Genomic DNA, 18,613 nt, shown 5'->3' with positions numbered 1-18,613 from the left:
AAGACTTCCTAGAGAATGTGACGCCGAAGACTGGGTTTTGAAAGATCAAAGTTGGCCGAGTCCTGCCTTGGTCACTGACTCATCAAGGGAGTTTCTCTTTCTAGATTGCAAGCGCCAGAGTTAGGGAAGTATCACCTTCCCAAGAAGTGCTCCTCTTACGCAACCAAATGAAGAGGTAGCTATAAATAGCCTGACTTTCTCACTAGTCTGTGTTCAAACGGGTAACTGCAAGAAAGAGAGTTTCCTTCCTGAAGAAAGAGAGTTATAAACACCGAATCAAACAGCAATACCTCTCCTCATTGGAAATACAAGGGGGGAAAGTTTTCTCTCAACATATTTCATAGGCAGTTTGGAATTGTTGTGCCAAGGGAAGAAAGATCTGCCAGCTACAGTGGTTGTTAGGGTAACGTACAGAGTGAAAGCCTAGCATCTCCGCGTTGATTTGACCCTCCCTGTCCTTTGTAGCTCTTCCTCTCCTTTTCAGAGATACATCTGGAACTCTCCAGATAACCAGCCCACTGACAGCTCATATTTTTTTCTTTTCCTCAAAGTTTAGATTGACACATACCTTCCAGTGCTGGGAGGGTAAAGGTGCAGCATCAATTAAGCACCTGCTGTTTCTTTTAATATATTAGATGCTTTGTGCAACCTATTGAATCCTGTAAGGGACCTTTGAGATAAGCCTGTTACCCCCATTTTCCAAATAAGGAAGCAGAGGTCAAGAAAGGTAAAGTAAGGTTTCTAAGTTCACATACCCACTGCTGTCCTCCAGAGGAACAGGCCAGACGCCCACAGCCCAACTAAAAGTGAATCCTGAGTTCCATGATGTTCTTGGGTCACACAGAGGTCATAACAACCTCATGCTTCTGCAAAACCATGCAGAAGCTTCAGCCCATCCCTGATGACTTCCCTTACTTCCCCCTTTTTCCCAGGAAACAGGGGACAGTCAGAGTTCACAATTGCCAGTGACAACAGCCACAGTGGGATTCCACTCCCACCATAGCCTTCCTCTGTGTCATTTTCCCAAACACACACACACACACACAAAAGATGACTCTTTAGAACCTAGAATGCATGTAGATTTTCAAAATTTCAGGTCAAATTCATCTTAGGGATTTCTTATTTGCTGTTATCTTCTTTCCCTTTTACCATTGCTTTAGCAATCAAGTAAAAAGAAAATCTGTAACACATTACAAAGATAAAATATATAGGTCCTTTGTTAGACAATGTGTTCAACACTATTTTTCTTCTCCATACTTCATCTCACGGACTTCCCTGGCTTTGTCAATAACTGTTTGATGTTTTGGGATCCAGATTATTTTTATGACACTATTATTTTATGGAGTATAAAAGCTGTTTCCTTAATGAACGTCAGGCTTTCATTCAGTTTTAAATCCACAGTGGACGGGGCGCCTGGGTGGCACAGCACTTAAGCGTCTGCCTTCGGCTCAGGGCGTGATCCTGGCGTTATGGGATCGAGCCCCACATCAGGCTCTTCCTCTGTGAGTCTGCTTCTTCCTCCCACTCCCCCTGCTTGTGTTCCCTCTCTCGCTGGCTGTCTCTATCTCTGTTGAATAAAGAAATTAAAAAAAAAATTTTTAAATCCACAGTGGTGACATTGGCTTACATCTTAATTGCTATCACCGCTCATTGCTTGTTCTTATAAGGTGACCATTTAGTTCTGAGCTCTTAATTGTTTTATGACTCAGTTTGCATAAATGTCTTAAAGAAGCTTTTCAAGGAGGGTTTGAAGATAATACATTTTTTTATCTCCTTTGCATATGCACTGATACAGTTCTATTCCCTGCATATGTGAGTACAAACCAGAACTCAGAGGTAACATTGCTGGGTCAGATGATTTTCTTCTCCAAAGTCTATAGATGCTACTAAATTATCTTCTGGTTTTTAATGTGCTGGGAAGAAGACAATGAAGATTAGGTTAATTTTCATCATCAGATACAATCCATTGTTTTATGGCTGGAAATGCTATTTATGGAATTTGTGCAATAAATACAAATATTTCTTTGTATTTTTCTTAGTAGGCTGATACTTTCAGCTGGCACTTTCACCAGGCTACATAGATGTGAGGCTTTGATCCTTGAGTTTTCCTAAATTGGGGTCAGTTCTTTCTGTCTCCCATGAGCCTCCTTTCCCTTTAGCCCAGTTTAGCTCCACATTTTCTGCCCAGTGTTTCAGAAACCTCCTTTATTGTCACTATCCTCCTATACCTCCCGGTCTCCCTTCTTTAAATTTTCGAAGAGTCTCTCAAATTCGTCATCCACACCAGTGACAGAGCTTCATGCAGGACCAATACTGCTCTTCCTGACTCTAATGGGGATTGAATTCCACCCAGTGAGACATCTTCTCCTTGCTTCGTCCCATCACTGTTCCCCACCCAGTTCTTCCTCCTTTTCCCCTTCTGGATCCTGCCTTCAGAGGTTCTCCTTCTATATCAGAGAGACCTTCACTGACATTTGTGGAAGTGCCATATAGTTTTCTGAGGGGATCATCTCGACTTTGAGGTACAGTTTTCTAGGGTTTCTCTGCCTTACTGATGTTATTTTTTCCTTTTCTTTGCAACATTTTTTATGGGCCCCTTGTTGTTGATGATGAGATTGTTCATTTTACTTATTCTTAGAGAGGACAAGATCAGCTTGTTGTAATTTTTAAAGGGGGAGAGAGAGAGATTTTCTCTGTGCTCTGCCCTGGTGGTCAAATTCCCTTCTCCAATCCACAATTTATATTCACAGATCCCAGTCTGCTCTCACTTAAATAGCCAACTGTCACCTGGGGCACCATGCAGTGAATATGGTTCCCCTTCCCCAGACCTCAGCCCAGCTTCTGGTTCTCAGAGACAGCGCACGATGGGAATAGCCCAGCCCCAGACAGGCAGAGCCAGCTCACATCTTCATGCCTCGGCAACCTTTTTCAGAGCTTTGCCACTGTTGCTTGCCTCCCTGAGGTCACTTCAGTTCAGCAATTTGCTGTGATTCCCAAAATCTGCCTGGATTGGGGGAAGTGGGAGAAGAGGAAGCTGAGAAAGGAGAAATAATGCTATTCAAGAGAACAACTCCTGAGGATGGGAAAGAAGTGACTGTTCCATTTCCAGTTGATACCAGGCTAGGGGCTGAGTCTGAGCATAAAGAGTGGGCGGGAGTAAGGAAACGCCCTACCCATTTAAGGGAATTTCTTCATGAATGAGAGCGAGAGTAGGTCACGTGCTGGAGCCAAGGTAGGAGATCCTCAATCCAGATCCATCCATCCCATAATCACGGTGAATCGTTCCAGATTCTGTCATTAGTTTGTACTGCCAGTCTTAGCGTTCTGTCTCTCCTATAGTTTTAACGATAAGAGCTGAAAGGCTCAGCTTTGGGAATCACCAGCCAGCCACCATTTTGAACCAGAAGTCAGTGGGCAGCTTACCTTGAACTCTTCCAATTTCCCAGCAGTTGTTACCTCAAAAGGCCAAAAAGAAAATACTCAGTGACTAAAGCTCACAGTACCCTGTTTCTGTCCTCCACACAGTCTCTGGTGTAAAACTTGCCACAGAGCAAGAGAAAAAAAGGCAACAAAATATTATCTTTAAGATTATTTTAGTAAATTCTTTTCACGGAATCTTGCAGAGTTCAAGTTTAGTTTTCACTCAACGCCTCAGACTCTGTAGGTTGTCCCAGCAGCGGGCTCTCCATTACTCTGTTGAATGCCCCAGGCTGGTCTGTGAAGCCCCATTTCTAACAGCCCTTGTATAACCCACAGACAGCAGGCTCTGTCTTTCTCACTTGGAGGCCCAGGTGGTTTGTTCTGGGCAGTCAGGGCCTGGGGAGGAAGATTACCTCACCCACCCTCTCACTTTCAACTGTAAACTTTAGATCCTCATGACTTTCCGTCCCTTCCACACTTCATCCCCTTTCCCAACTCTGAATCCTCCATCTATTGGAGGGGCTGAATCTTATGCTCAAGAAAATGTAAAATGCATCCCAAGAGAAGAACAAATTTAAAAGGAAACTAACAGGTTTAGGGTATATTCATAAGAAGACTACCATCATGCATATGTTCGAAGGCTCTGGACTGCCAAGGTTTAAATCCCAGATCTGCTGCTTGCGACCTGCACAAACTTGGGCAGGATGTCTAACCTCTTTGTGTTTTATTTCTTCATCTATAAAATGAGATAATAAGAGTACTTATCTCATTGAGTTGTCGTGAGGATTAAATGAGTTAATGCATTCAAAGTGTTTTAAGAGATAAATGCTCCATGCCTGTTAGCTATTAATATTGCCTCTTACACAGCAAGTGCTTTTGGGGCATGGTACTGCTAGGCATTCCATCGTACTACCTAGTTCTTCCCTTCTCCAGGGATCTTTGCTGAGGTTTCAACACACAAAAGGCATAACATGAGGCAAAGTCAGAGCCTTATTACTAGAAGGGCAAGCACACCATTATTGAAAGACAACAGGATTTCTCAGCCAAACACCATAATAAGTATGGCTCGGGCTCAGGCCTGAAGTGAAGCCATTTATGTCCCAGAATGGCTGGTTCTCCATGGCAGTCTCTGAGCCCACTCAACCATTCCTCCACCAAGACAGAGATACCCAACCTGCCTCTCCCATCTGGGACCAACTGAGAAACAGACCTGACGTGAGCAACCTCGTAGACAGAGGCCTGTTCTGCCTACATGAAGGCTGCAAGTGGAAAAGAGAGTCCATCCTGAATGGGCCACACTCTGATGAATAATGTCTGCCTCCTTTCCTCATATCCTCTCTTCTGTGGAGAGGGACAAACACGCGTCACCACAGCAACAAGTTTCCCATGGAAGCCTCACCATAGCTCTGCCAACGAGGCATGCTCATCCACACAGCCCACTTGAGGAAACTGAGAGTCAGTGAAATGAGAACCAGATTGTCACCAGTCAACATCCATCCTGCCTCCACCGTGCCCCACAAGAGCAGTGTTTGTGGGTAAAAGTGAGAACACACTAGGTCTCTGCAGTAGGTCACTAAGCCAGGTGCAGGAAACACATCCATCAAGAACCTGGGAATCTTATTTCAGCTCCAAGTAGGAGCCTTTGTGGGGTATCCATTAGGGCAGGTCCTTCAGATTCTCTTCATACAAGTGCACTTCTCTCTGACTTCCGACTCATGTGGTAAATAAAATTTGCTCACACACCTGCCAGCAAAATTTCCACAGGGTTTCTCAGATTTCACTGGGCCTCGGGTTTCCCATCTGTAAAATGGAAATAGTAGTATTGATTTTGGAGTGTTGAGAAGCTTACAACTTACCTATGGAGTATCTGGTGTATATTAGCTGTTCACTTGAGAGATGATATTCTTATATATAAATGTGGTCTTTCCAGTATTTTCTGATACTTCTGGTCTTTCCCTGACCTTCTTCTATTCTGGTGGTTAGGCATAGTGGCATCAGGTGATTCAGGGGAAAGAAATATCAAAAGAAGAAAAAGTTTTTTAATCTCCCAAAGTTTAGATATTGGCTCCAGACACAGAACATATAATAGGCCGGAAATAGGCTTTTTCCTGTCTCCTGAAATTAAGTAAAGATTTGGGGGGATGGGAGAATGGAGAGGAGAGGAGTCCTTGAAAAGGGGCCCCTGCCCATCCTGAGTATCAGGTGAGGAGGGGAGATTGGAACTGACAGTTCCCCAGAGAGTCAGGGTTCCCACGAGCAAGGGAACCTTCTTTTCCAGATAGGAGCTGAGAAAGTGGCAAGTCCCAGACACTCAGGAGGGTGTGGGAGCAGAGGAAATATTTACCATGTAGCCAGGAGCCTCCAAGAGCCAGTGGATCTGAAGGGCCTCATGAACAACAAAGGGCACTTGTGGGGGCTCGCAATAGGAGAGCAGGTAAGTACAGAGGGGCTCAGTTGATGGCACCAAGGGGAGGTAATGACCCAGAACAGATGCCTTCTCTTCCATCTCTCCAATCTCAACATCATGTGATGCCTCATTTGAAAAACAAAGAGAAACCACTTAGTGGCCTCACCTGGGTAAAGGGAAGAGATACTAAGCTTCAAGCTGAGATTAAGTTGCTACCATGAGAAAGGCAGCTTGCAATAGATACCAAGTTCTGGTAGAGAAGAGAAAGGAGGTTGTATGAGTTGTGTGCATGTTACAGATCAAGTTTTATACCCATTGCGCTATTGCTGTGATTGCTGTGCAATGTAGAGCTGGAGGCACATAATTTTAGTGCAAATGTTTATACTTGTAAGGTTTTTTTTTTAAAGATTTTATTTATTTATTTGACAGAGAGAGATAGCCAGCGAGAGAGGGAACACAAGCAGGGGGAGTGGGAGAGGAAGAAGCAGGCTCATAGCGGAGGAGCCTGATGTGGGGCTCGATCCCATAACGCCAGGATCACGCCCTGAGCCGAAGGCAGATGCTTAATGACTGCCCCACCCATGTGCTCCAGCATATTAATGCTTTTTAATCAGAATATCTATCTGTCGCTATACATACACACATACATATATAANTGGTACCTACCAAAATAAACACAAATTAGAAAATAACAAAAAGCTAACAATTCACCAGGAACTACTTCATAAGAAAAAAGAGCTACAATCTTATACAACAAATTTGGAAAGTAGCCACTAAGGAAAGGCATAGAAGATTCTGATCCACTGAAATGTGGTGACACGACTCACCCTCAATTTCTCAAAGATGTCTTCCAGTTCGGAGAAGAACAGCGGGAAGAGTGAGCATCCACAAACAGACAGCCATGGGAAAGGTCAGAAACAAATATTTGAGGTGAGAAGTCCCTACACAGCATCCATCCATCCATCCATCCATCCATCCATCCAACAAATAATTGAGTGCCTACTCTGTGCCAAGCATCTTTCTTGGTTTTGAATACAGCAGGGAACAAAGCAGACGAAAGTCCCTGCCCTACATTTTCGTGGTGGTTGAAGGAGGAAGCAAATGATAAAAAAATAAAAGACAGTAAAATATATAGTGTTTCTGATGATAAGAAGTGTTATGAAAAAAGAATATTAGAGAAAGGGGTAGAATGTGCCTTGTCACCTGCTGTATAAAATAGCACAATTAAGGAAGACCTCATTGAAATCCTGACATGTAAGCCAAGACTTGGATCTGAGAGCCAAGCTGTGTGGCTATCTGGGAGAGTGTTCTAGGCAAGAGAGCCACCCCTGGAACATCTTGAGGAAATGTGGACCTGGCACTGGAGGCTCAGCTAGGAAGCCAGTGTGGCTCAAGCCAAGCGACCTAAGGGATAGAGCAGCTCCAAGGGGCCACCACACTAAGAGCCCAGGATTCACTGGAGCAGTGGGTGAGATGAGAGCTTTTGAAGTGACGTGCTTTGACAAAGAATATTAAGGGAGCGTTATGGCAGCTACAATGAAAATGGGACACTGGTGAAGCACAGAGAATTTGTGCAGAAAGATCAGGGGCCACTGGAACCAGATTGGGGTAAGATGGTGGAATGCATGGGAAACACATCTAAATGGCTAATGGTGGGCCTGGTACAGGATACTTGGTGGGACCGTAGAAGACATCCCATGTTGGGCCAGCCAGCAGCTACAGCCCTATATCCTCAGAGTCCGGAGAAGTATTCAGAAAAGAAACATCCACTCCAATCACTTTAAAAGACAAGACCACCTGATCAAAGCCTGGCTTTTCCACATTGGCTCGGAGCAAAGGGAAGGTCTGGGCCAAGCTCTCCATGCAAAGCATGAGGAAAAGTTGGGGAAATGGCATTTTAACTATGCAAGCGTTCTAGAACACAAAAGGGAAAGGAAACACAGTCTGAAAAAGAACAATAAAAAACTCAGTATGGTGTCATTTATACAAGACTCAAAAACAAGACGATGAAGCAATATGCCAGGATGAAAAGGGAGATTGCCGGGTTAAGGAAACAATCGGGGGCCAAAGCAACATCCTTACAGATCAAATAAATAAATGCAAACCAGCAAAGAGCAGACTAGGCTCAACTAAGAAAATCAAACAATGACAAAAAAAAGAAGGCTTCAGAACATCACAATGAATGCAAAGGAAGAGGACAAACTGAATAAATGAGCGATGATGATAAGTAAGGACTTCAAAGATGACCCACTTGAAGGTCACTTATATTTCCTAAGAACAGTTCTCAACAAATGGAAGAGTGTTTCACAGATGTAATTTCACAAGGGTTTTTTCCTATTAGAAAAATACTAAATCTGCACATCATAAGAAATTAATATACTAGGGAAAAAAAACAATTTACATGGAGACACTGAGCATGCCCTGAGCAACATTAACTGTAGAGAGTGAGATCACCCAGACACAAAGAAGGCAGTGAGAGGTGGGATCCAGCTGGCCTCAGATTTCTCCACACCGGTGTTTTTCCAGAAGAAACCAGAGTAATGCCCAAAAGTCCCAAAATAAAGGAAAGTGTAACTCAAGAATATTAAAACTGAAGACATGCTCAAACATGAAAGAATTTGGGAACTATATGAGCCCTTTCGGGAAATATGTTGGAAGATTAATTCAGTTACAAGACGAATTTATCGAACACACACACACACACCTCTAGGGTGAAGTTCTGGGTGAAAGAACTGGCAGTGAGGATTAAATCCATTTGCACAGGGATAAACAACAGCGCAACAGCAATATTTTCTGTTGCTGAACAGAATGCATTATCAATCATTTCAAGTTTAAAATTATAAAAGTAACAAGTCAGGAGGCAAAAGAGATGAGAGAACATATCAGAGTATGAATCACTTCATCTCTCTTCGTAGGAGGTTAATTAGCACTGCCTGAAAAGTGGAAAGATGTAAGTTAAAAGGGGGAAAAAATGACACCAACTTAATTGATGGCGGCAGGTTCTTACTTAACCTTACTAGAGAGAGATTTAAGGAAATCCTGTTGCTGGCAGAGGAGAAAATACATGATCTAAGTTTGAGCAGTTCCTTCAGTTGCACTTCGGTTTATCATTCTTTGGTTACATTCAAGTGAAATTAAGTAAATGCTGCATCGGAATCAGCATGTCAAGTAGGATCTCTAGTTAGGTAGCTATTTACCTACCTAAATAGCCTTCCACCCTTCCAACCTGTCTATGCACAGGGGTATCTGGAATGCTGTGCACCAAGGGTTAATGTTGGTTATTTCTTGCTGGGGGAATTTCGCAGTGATTTGTTCTTTCCTGTTTGTACTTTAAAAGGTATTTTTAAAAATCGTTTTATTATGAGCATGGATCACTTAATAAGAAATGAAGTTATTATGTTTTAAAACTCTGTGTTTACTTACGGTTTGTATTGTGGTAAGTCACTATTTGACGGTGTCCTGGAATCAGAATTAGTACTCAATTGTGACTGATGTATTGTGAGCTTGCTGTGTGCCAACTGCTCTGCAAACACCTTTATAAACAAGGCCATTTGCTTTAAAATGCATCACTCCATGAGCATGTTCCCATTTTTCTTTTTAGAGAGAGAGAAAATAGAAGAGTGTGAGCAGGGCAGAGGGAGAGAGAATCTTAAGTAGACTCTATGTTCAGCACAGAGCCCGATGGGGGGCTCGATCTCACAACCCTGAGATCATGACCTGAGCAGAAATCAAGAGTCTGACACTTAACCGACTGAGCCACCCAGGCACCTGGAGCATGTTCCCATTTTAAAGAAGAGGAAATCTTTCCACATCATTAGCCATCAGGGAAATTCAAACCAAAGCCACATTGAGATTACCACCTTATGCCAGTTAGAATGGCAAAAATTAATAAGACAGGAAACAACAAATGCTGGCGAGGATGTGGAGAAAGGGGAACCCTCTCACATTGTTGGTAGGAATGCAAGCTGGTACAGCCACTTTGGAAAGCAGTATGGAAGTTCCTCAAAAAGTTAAAAATAGAGCTACCCTATGACCCAGCAATTGCACTACTGGGTATTTACCCCAAAGATACAGATGTAGTGAAAAGAAGGGGCGCATGTACCCCAATGTTCATAGCAGCATTGTCCACAATAGCCAAACAGTGGAAGGAACCAAATGCCCTATAACAGATGAATGGATAAAGAAGATGTGGTTCAATATACAATGGAATATTACTCAGCCATCAGAAAGGATGAATACCCACAATTTGCATCCACATAGATGGAACTGGAGGGGATTATGCTAAGTGAAATAAGTCAAGCCGAGAAAGTCAATTATCATACAGTTTCACTCATATGTGGAACATAAGGAATAGCAGAGAGTACCATAAGGGAAGGGAGGGAAAACTGAACGGGGGTGGGGATCAGAGAGGGAGACAAGCCATGAGAGACTATGGACCCCGGGAAACAAACTGAGGGTTACAGAGGGGAGGGGGAGGGGGGAGTGGCTAGCTGGGTGATGGGTATTAAGGAGGGCACGTATTGCATGGTGCACTGGGTGTTATACGCAACTAATGAAATCATTGAACACTACAGCAAAAACTAATAATGTACTGTAAGGTGGCTAACTGAACATAAATAAATAAATAAATAAGAGGAAATCAAAGCTCATCTATGTTGAGTGATGACATCACACACTTCTAAGCAACTGAACTCCAATCCATGTTTCAAACCCCACGTTCGTTCAGCAGTTTGTACTGAGACCCCACTCTGTGCCACATGGTATTTATTCCCCATGATGGCACAATTCTTAGACTTCCTCCTGATGACTAATTTTGATGAAGAATTTCCTCTTTAGATGGCTAAAGAAAAGTATATGGCAGTGTTTCACACTGAATCAGAGACTCTAATTCATAAACTGTCCTAAAATAGTGTCTCTCTCTGGCTTTCCTTTCTTTTCTTTGAAGATGAAATAGTTACTGGTTTTGCATATACTCTGCAGATTTATTTTATTTAAAAAAATAAAATATATGGAAATTGGAGCCAGGGTGGTTTGTTTATGATTCTTTCAGCTGCATATTTATGCCTTGTGTATTTTCTGGATGTGGCTGTATTGCACAATTTCTAAAAAAATTTTTTAAAGAAGGCTGTTAGACACAAGCATGACCTTGCAGTTTATTTTCATTCAATAAATTAAATTTTGATCTGTGATAAATAGTAAAACATAGATGCATCACCATATTTATATCAACATATATAGATTTTGTGTATTCTGTACCTATTGCTAGGTATCAAATCACCCCCAAAGTTAGCACCTTCAAACAACAAAAGTGTATTATTGCACAGATGCTGGGTCAGGAATCCAGGCACAACTTAGCTGGGTATCTCTGGCTCACTCTCTCTCACAAAGCCAGGATCAGCATGTTGACTGGGACAGGCACCATCATGCTCAAATGGGGCAGGGTTGCCTCCAAACTCATCCATGTGGCAGTTGGCAGGTCTCAGGTCTTTGCTGGCTATGGATCAGAATCACGGATTATTTAATCACATGGACTTTCCAATAGGTCTGTTCACAACATGACAGTTTGCCTCTCCCAGAATGAAGGATCTCAGAGAGAGGACGAGAGATCCAAGATGGAAGCCGCAGTCTTTTTATAACCTAATTTCAGAGGTTACATTCAATTGCTTCTGCTTTATTATATTCATTAGAAGTGAGTGACTAAATCCAGCCCTCACTCAATGGGGAGAGCGGATTCCACAAGGGTGTGAATAGCTGGATGTGGGGGTCATTGAGAGACGTGCTACAGGCTGCTTATGACAGACTGGAAAGCCACGTATCAATATGTTAGCACTGGCTGCCTCAAGTAGCAGATTGGAATTATGGGTTTTTTAAATATTATTTTTATTGTTTCTCTGCTTTTCTAAATTGTCCATGGTGAAGAAGTAGAGATGGTTGAACACACAGGCTCTGTATTTCAATTCTGCTTTTGTTATTCACCGCCTGGATAAGACATAGCCTTGCTAAGCCTCAGTTTCCCCAATGCCTATGTCTTACGGTTGTCATGAAGATCAACAGGATCTGTAAGTAAAGTGCGAACACAGGTGCATATTTTATGAGCTTATTTAATATGGGTGTTTATCATTAATGAATGCCTAATTTTTGAAATACAAAAACGAAGGTGGGTAGAAGTTATACTAATATAAAAAAGGGTTATCCCATTTATGCTTACACTTATATTTGCACTGGCAGGGGAAGATTATGAACACAAAAGACACAGGAAAAGTGAGACCATGATATAAGCAAATGCGAAATTACATAGATTAGACTATAAATGAAGATTAGAAATAAAGAGAAAATGGGAGATGGAGCAATCATGGGGAAAGATGCATTTTCAGGGGGGGCAGGGCAGGCTGAGGACGGCCAAGGGCAGTATTAAAGGATCTGAAATTCTGGTTAGTTCCTCCTTCGCTGAGTGCCTCCTCCAAGTCAGCCACCGAGGATGCAATATTGAGCAAGGCCGAATGTCTGCCTTCAGAAGACTCATCATCTAGAAGGCAGGGATATCAATAAAGAGATCCTTTCCAGATATTTGGTGCCTTCAGACAGAGAAGTAAGCATTTAATCAACAGCTATTTCTTGAGCAGCTACTATGTGCCAGGCCTTACAGGGAATGTCAGAAACCACTGCCCTCAGGGAGCTCAGTACCCACTGCCGGAGAGGAATAACGAAACAAGTAATTTTGAGACACTGCAGCAAATGTTAAAATGAGCAAAGAGTCTTTTTTTAAAGAGATTGCATGAAGCGCCTGGGTGGCTCAGTCAGTTACACATTTGCCTTTGGCTCAGGGCACGATCTCCGGGTGCTGGGATCGTGTCCCGCATTGGGCTTCCTGCTCAGCAGAGAGTCTGATTTTCTCCCTCTCCCTCTCTCCCTCTGACCCTCCTCACTGCTTGTTCTCTCTCTCTCAAATAAATAAATACATAAAATCTTGGGTGCTATGAGGGCCCAGAGGAAAAAATGACATAAGTGAGAGACAACAGTCTGGAAGGTGTAGACAGGTTAATCAAGGCCAGGTGAGGGAGAGTTCAAAACCACAGACAACAGGAAACAGGGTGCATGTCTAAAATTTGCAGAGAGTAAATGATTTAGTGAATGCTCTGTTCAATCTTGTGCTTCTTCCAGAGGAAGTGGGAATAAAGGGAGAGCTCAGCACCCAGGCAGGAGGTGACCTTGACATCAGAGGTTGACATCAGAGGTGCCATTCTCCCAACAGTGACTTCCTTAAATGCCAAGGACATCCAGGCTAGAAGTCCACTGGAACTCATTCTAAGCTCTGCAGAACCAGGTGATACTTAGAGAGACAACTAGTCTCGTGCATCACAGACCGAGTGTTGGAGAGACTGACACTGAAGAGGGAACTGTCAAAACAAGTAAAAACATACCGGGACTCATCTGGGGTCCTCGTAGAAGATGTGCTTGGGGAGGGAGGTGCTAATAAAAGCAGAGCCGGAAACAGCATGGGAGAAGTTACTAGTCCCCACCACAGTGGGATGACCGTCTGATGTCACTATTCCAGAGCAGGGTGACTTTGGTAAAATCCCTTCATCTTTTTGATCCAAGTTGCACACCTGTAAAGTAAGGGTAATCACAAGCCTCTAGCTCACGGGACTGCTGCAGGGATCAAGTGAGGTTATCTTTATGAAAGAACAAGGCACCATCCAACTGTAAGCTTATTGGACAATAATTGCTAGAACAGAGTGTAATTATTAATGCTTGGATTCCAGAGTCCAAGCTTGGGTTCAAATCCCATTCTTAGACTTACTAGCTGTGTGATTTTAGGCAAGTTACTTAACTTCTCTGCGTCTCCAGTGCCTTGTCTGTAAAATGAGAAAATAATAGTAGCTACTTCGTAAGCATTTCATGAGTCATAAATGATTAATTCATTTAAAATGTTAAAACAATGCAGGCATGGAATCAATTCTCAATACGTATCAGCTATTACTATTATCAATAGTAGTAGTTGTTGTCGTTGTTGAAATAATAGCACCAGTAGCATTTCTGGACTATATGACCTTGATTTTTAGAAAATGCTGGTGGGGGCAGACGAGTATCATATGCATGTAAATGACATTTAATTACCACCTCAAAGTTGCTTCATGTATTTGATGCTTTTAAAATGTAATAGCAAGTTTGCAGTGTTATTCTCATATTAAATATGAGAAAACAGAAACTTGGAGAAGTTACATGAATTTCTCAGGATCACACACCTAGAAAATGCTACGTAAGGAGTTAGCCTCAAGCATCCTGATGCTAAATTCAGTGCTCTTCCTGATAAGCTGAGCTGTCTCCCTGTGCTGGCTGGGTATGTTGTGCTTTAAAAAGAATAATTTTGAGACATTGCACCAGGAATTGCCTTTAGGTTCAGCTGAAATCAAACTGCATGATATTAGCAAGTCTTGTTGTTCCTTTAAAATGCTTTTGTTTTCTCTGGTATTGCCTTTCAGATTTCTCCTCCAAGAAGAAATTTTCAATTAACCATTAGCTTATGTTGCAAACATTTGTTCTTAAATGCACTCATTCATTCTTGTAGGTGATTAAGGATGATGGGTATATAAATATACAAGTACATAAATGACAAGCCAAACCATGTACATATGGTAATTTAATTTTGAGATGAGTACCATGTTTATGCACTCTATCAGGCCTCCTACTTTTGATGAATGTGCAATTTCTTACCCACCATTTTATCACTGCCAATATTTAAGTAAATATCCTAAGTGCGGTGCTAGAGAAAACCATCTACGACATACAAATAATTTGCAGCTGGGAAAAATAAGCAGTGGGTCCTTTCTAGATTCTAAATCTGGTAAATTGTCGCTCCCTACTACATTCATGATTCATGTTTAGCAGGTGTCCAGTGATGTGAACCATGCCACTGGGGGAAGTAACATTGATCATAGAAGGGAGCATAGATTTAAGAGAAAGTTCAACCATTTGTCTGAAAATTTCCAACAACATTACAGAAACTATCACAGATTATAGAATTTTAGAGTTATTTAAATAGAGAGAAGGGGACCAAACCCAGATAAGTGAGACTAGACGTAGAGAAAAGAAGAGGAAGAACATTCCAGAACGTAGGAACCAGGTGAAAAATAGGATGGCTCTGTGCCAGGACCTATGGGAAGTTCTGTGTTGCTGAAGACAAAGATAGCAGAGAGAAGACAGAGATGGGCAAAAGCCAGGTTGTGGAGGGTCTTCCGTGCCACACAGAGGGATGGGACTCTACCCTGAGGCCATGGGAAGTTTAATGCAAGGAGTGGCCTGGCCAGGTGTGCACTTTAAGTAGATTCCACCAGTGAAAATAATGGAGGAGTTGGAAGGATGGTGTCTTATTCCCACAGCAAGCTGGAACTCCCAGAATTCTTTGCTCTTCATTCACTGTTAAGTGTGGTCTGGGGCTTCCCTCTACAGCAAGGAGGCTTAGAGAGTGATTCCAGGAACCAGAAACATTCTGGGTTGCCAAAATCAACACCTCAAATCATCCCTGACCATGAGTAAAGTTGAAATCTTAAGAAGTTTCATAGAGCTCATTGCTAAGGGATGGGAACCCTTCAGATACGATATGAAACCAGAATTGAGACTCTGGGTGGCCATACACTCTCCTAGGGCTTTTTTGCACCTCTCAGGGTGTTGGCTTGAGCTGAGCTATTGTACAACTGTGGGTTTTGCAAACCTGAGCTCATGAGGTCTTTTCTACGCCTCACCCTGCAATTTCACCCCTCTAGGGTCTCCGGGTTTGAAGTAAAACTGAAAGTCCCAAAAGAACCACAAGAGACCCCTGCTGTCATCTCCTCCCCAAACTTCTCTTGCCGAACTCTACCCTCTTCTTGTATTACAACTCTACCTCACAGATGTTGGGTTGTCTCAGGCTCCGGATGTTGTACTGAAAGGACACTGCGCTTGGAGTCCAGGCACTTGGTTTCCATTCTGGTTCTGCAGCTTGCTGACCGTATGACTGGTCCATCCTTTTAACGTTATGAGCCTCGACTTTCCCATCTGCAAAATAGGAAATTAGTGAGATGTTGCCTGAGGGAGATTGAAACTATCTAATATTCTGTGATGACGAGAACATCCTTTTACTCATCATTGTCCTGGATGCTGAAGAATAATAAAATGAGATAAGCCACAGTCCCCACCATCATGGTATAGCCATGACAATTATAATAGGCAGATACCCAAATGATGGTGTAGGCAGATACCGAGTGACATGGAAAATTCTTCAGCTCTACTGTCAAGTGAGAAAAGAGTCTACAGAGAAGTACAGTATGATCTCTATTTTTGTAAAATAAATATATACATAGAAAAAATATCCAAAGGACAGTCTCATGGTCATCTCTGGTCATGAAATTTTCTTTGGTTTGTTGTTTTGATTTTTTTTTTTTTACAAAGAAAGTGCATTATTTTTGGAGTAATAAAATAAATCTTAAAAAATAATAAGAGTCATTTTCTGGTGCATCATTATGGATCATTGACCATTTTTGTGGGGAACTAATGAAGACTTTGCAGATGGTACGACATTTAATCTGAAATGTGATGGTCAAATAGGAATAACTTACTTCTCAGCAACCCCTCCATCCACCCATTGTCCCATTCTTCTCTCTTGAATCATCATACGTTTCTCATGAGTAGCTATGACTTCCCCAACAAAAACATACATTACTTGCAGGCAAAAGGTCATTCTGGTTCTACTGTATCAACTCTAAAAATAACAAGGATTTGTCCCCCAGAATATACAGAGTAAATAAACTTGCACTTATGATAGGGGTTTTGCTGAAGGTAGGGGTGTGATTAACACCTAACTCTGTGGGAGCTGTTGCAAATATCTGCTGTCTCCAGTTTCTCAGTCTTCCAAATCTAAGGTCATGAGCTCACTTCCTGCATCACTTAGCTTCATTGTCTCCTTCTATGGCTCGAACCAAAATCCCAACAAAGTATGGCAGTCACTGTGCCAGAGAAACTGAATAGAGACAAAAGAATATCAAAGCACAAGGGACAAAAGATGTGGATGGATGGTCCTATCCTGTGCAGAAGCAAGGAGTCATTAAGGGAGGGCAGAGACATGGAAGGAACAGAGGGAAGAGAAAGGAAGGAAGAAACTCTACTTGTTGGACCTAGGCTAAAACAAGGTGAAATCAGTCTTGGGAAAAGGACAGTTGTCTGCTTCACTGCTGCTCTTCAAATACCATCTATCTACATGCCAACAATGTCCAAATGTATGTCTCCAGCCTAGACCCATCTCCCAAATTCCAGACTGGTGTATTCAACTCTGTACTTGATATGTCCACTTGGATGCCTAACCAACCTCTCCAGCTCAACGTGTCCTCAACTGAGTTCCTGATCCTTCCTCCCCAAACCTAGGTTATATGCAGCTTCCCTGTCGCAGTGGATGGCAATCTTAGACTAGATCTAAAAATAGGAGTCATCTGTGCTGTCTCTCTTTCTCTGTCCAGAAATACTCTGGGTTCTATACTCAAAAAAAATACCTGAATCCAATAGTTCCTCACCAGCCCCACCACTACCACTCTGGTCCCAAGCCATCATTATCTTTTGCCTGCATTACTGCAATAACCTCCTACAGTTTTCCCCCTTCTTTTTTAATCCCAATAGTCTATTCGAAGCACAGCAGCCACGTATCCACTTAAGACACACATTATTTTATGCCACCTTCCTAAAAATATTGCACTGGCTCCCCATTTCGTCAAATAAACCTCAAAGTTTTTGTAAACAGTGATCTACAAGCCCCAATGTGATCTGGTCCCCATTACTTCTCCTGCATCCTCTCACTCAGTTTTTGCCACATGATTTTCCTTACCACTCTTTCTACACAATTCTCCACTGCTTATTATTCATGGTTGTATGTATACATTTTATCTCACTGTTGAATAATATGAATTGCTAATATTTGAAATCCCATATTTGCATAAGAGTTAACAAATTATGTCTATGTATAACATTTCATTTCATCTTATAAAAGTGTTGTAAACTAAGTATTCCTTTCCCCATTTTACGTACAATAAATCTGACTTCAGAGGGGTTAAGCAACTTGTTGAGGGTCACGTGGTTAGTAATTGAGTGCTCGTATTCAAATATAGGTCTATTTGGCTCAAATAGGAAAAAGGAGGACTTGATGTTGATTGATTTCTACTAGATTAAGGTCCTTACACTAATAATCTCATTTAATTCCCTTTAATCTATCATTTTCTCCCCTTCCATTATGTTCTGCTCCATTGTACAAGGTGTCTTGTACATAGCAGATGATCATAAAATGTTGGTAAGTATCATCATCATCATCATGTCCTTACAAATTCTATTTTGAGTCTTTGCTTCAGTCATCACGGGTCATGTTCTATTTATTTCTTCATTCATGCACTAAAGAGACTTGTGGGCAGCAAGACTGGATAGTTAAATTCAGTGGGCAGTAATTGCATTTCATTTTCTTCTTTCTGAAAATCGTTACCTATTTGTTCTCAATATCTACTCTATGGCCATTCCCAAGGGAGTTCTTGGTTCCTTGAGTTCCTAGCTAATTCCCTTCCCACCAGCATTGCAGCTATTCAGCTTGCCAATTGTATATTTCCAAGTGGCCTCTCAGTTCTCTTTAGTAGAAGTCGATATGGTCTAACCATTCCCTAAATGGTTCACCTATATCCTTGGACATAATCTGTTTTTCTTCCTTTGCAGATACTGTTCAAAGCTTGGTCAATTATCCATTCAACAGTGTTTGTTTAGCCCCTAATGCAGGCCAAT

General features: G+C 42.0%; 1 protein-coding gene across 1 annotated transcript in view; it reads right to left on the bottom strand.

Moving 5' to 3' along the window:
* Positions 1-1,725: 1,725 nt before the first annotated feature.
* LOC117803820 overlaps positions 1,726-18,613 on the bottom strand; it is a 43,533-nt gene continuing 26,645 nt past the window's right edge. Inside the window, exons 5-8 of the mRNA XM_034668613.1 lie at positions 15,711-15,862; positions 5,765-5,953; positions 5,164-5,220; positions 1,726-4,761 (exon numbers count right to left, since the gene is read on the bottom strand). Of these exons, the coding sequence (XP_034524504.1) occupies positions 5,191-5,220; positions 5,765-5,953; positions 15,711-15,862 (371 nt within the window). The 3' untranslated portion in view covers positions 1,726-4,761; positions 5,164-5,190. The remainder of the gene's footprint in view (positions 4,762-5,163; positions 5,221-5,764; positions 5,954-15,710; positions 15,863-18,613) is intronic.

The sequence above is a fragment of the Ailuropoda melanoleuca genome, chromosome 9 (assembly GCF_002007445.2).
Source record: "Ailuropoda melanoleuca isolate Jingjing chromosome 9, ASM200744v2, whole genome shotgun sequence".
Taxonomy (NCBI): domain Eukaryota; kingdom Metazoa; phylum Chordata; class Mammalia; order Carnivora; family Ursidae; genus Ailuropoda; species Ailuropoda melanoleuca.
The sequence above is the reverse complement of the archived record's forward strand: the minus strand, read 5'-3'. Positions and strand labels throughout refer to the sequence as shown.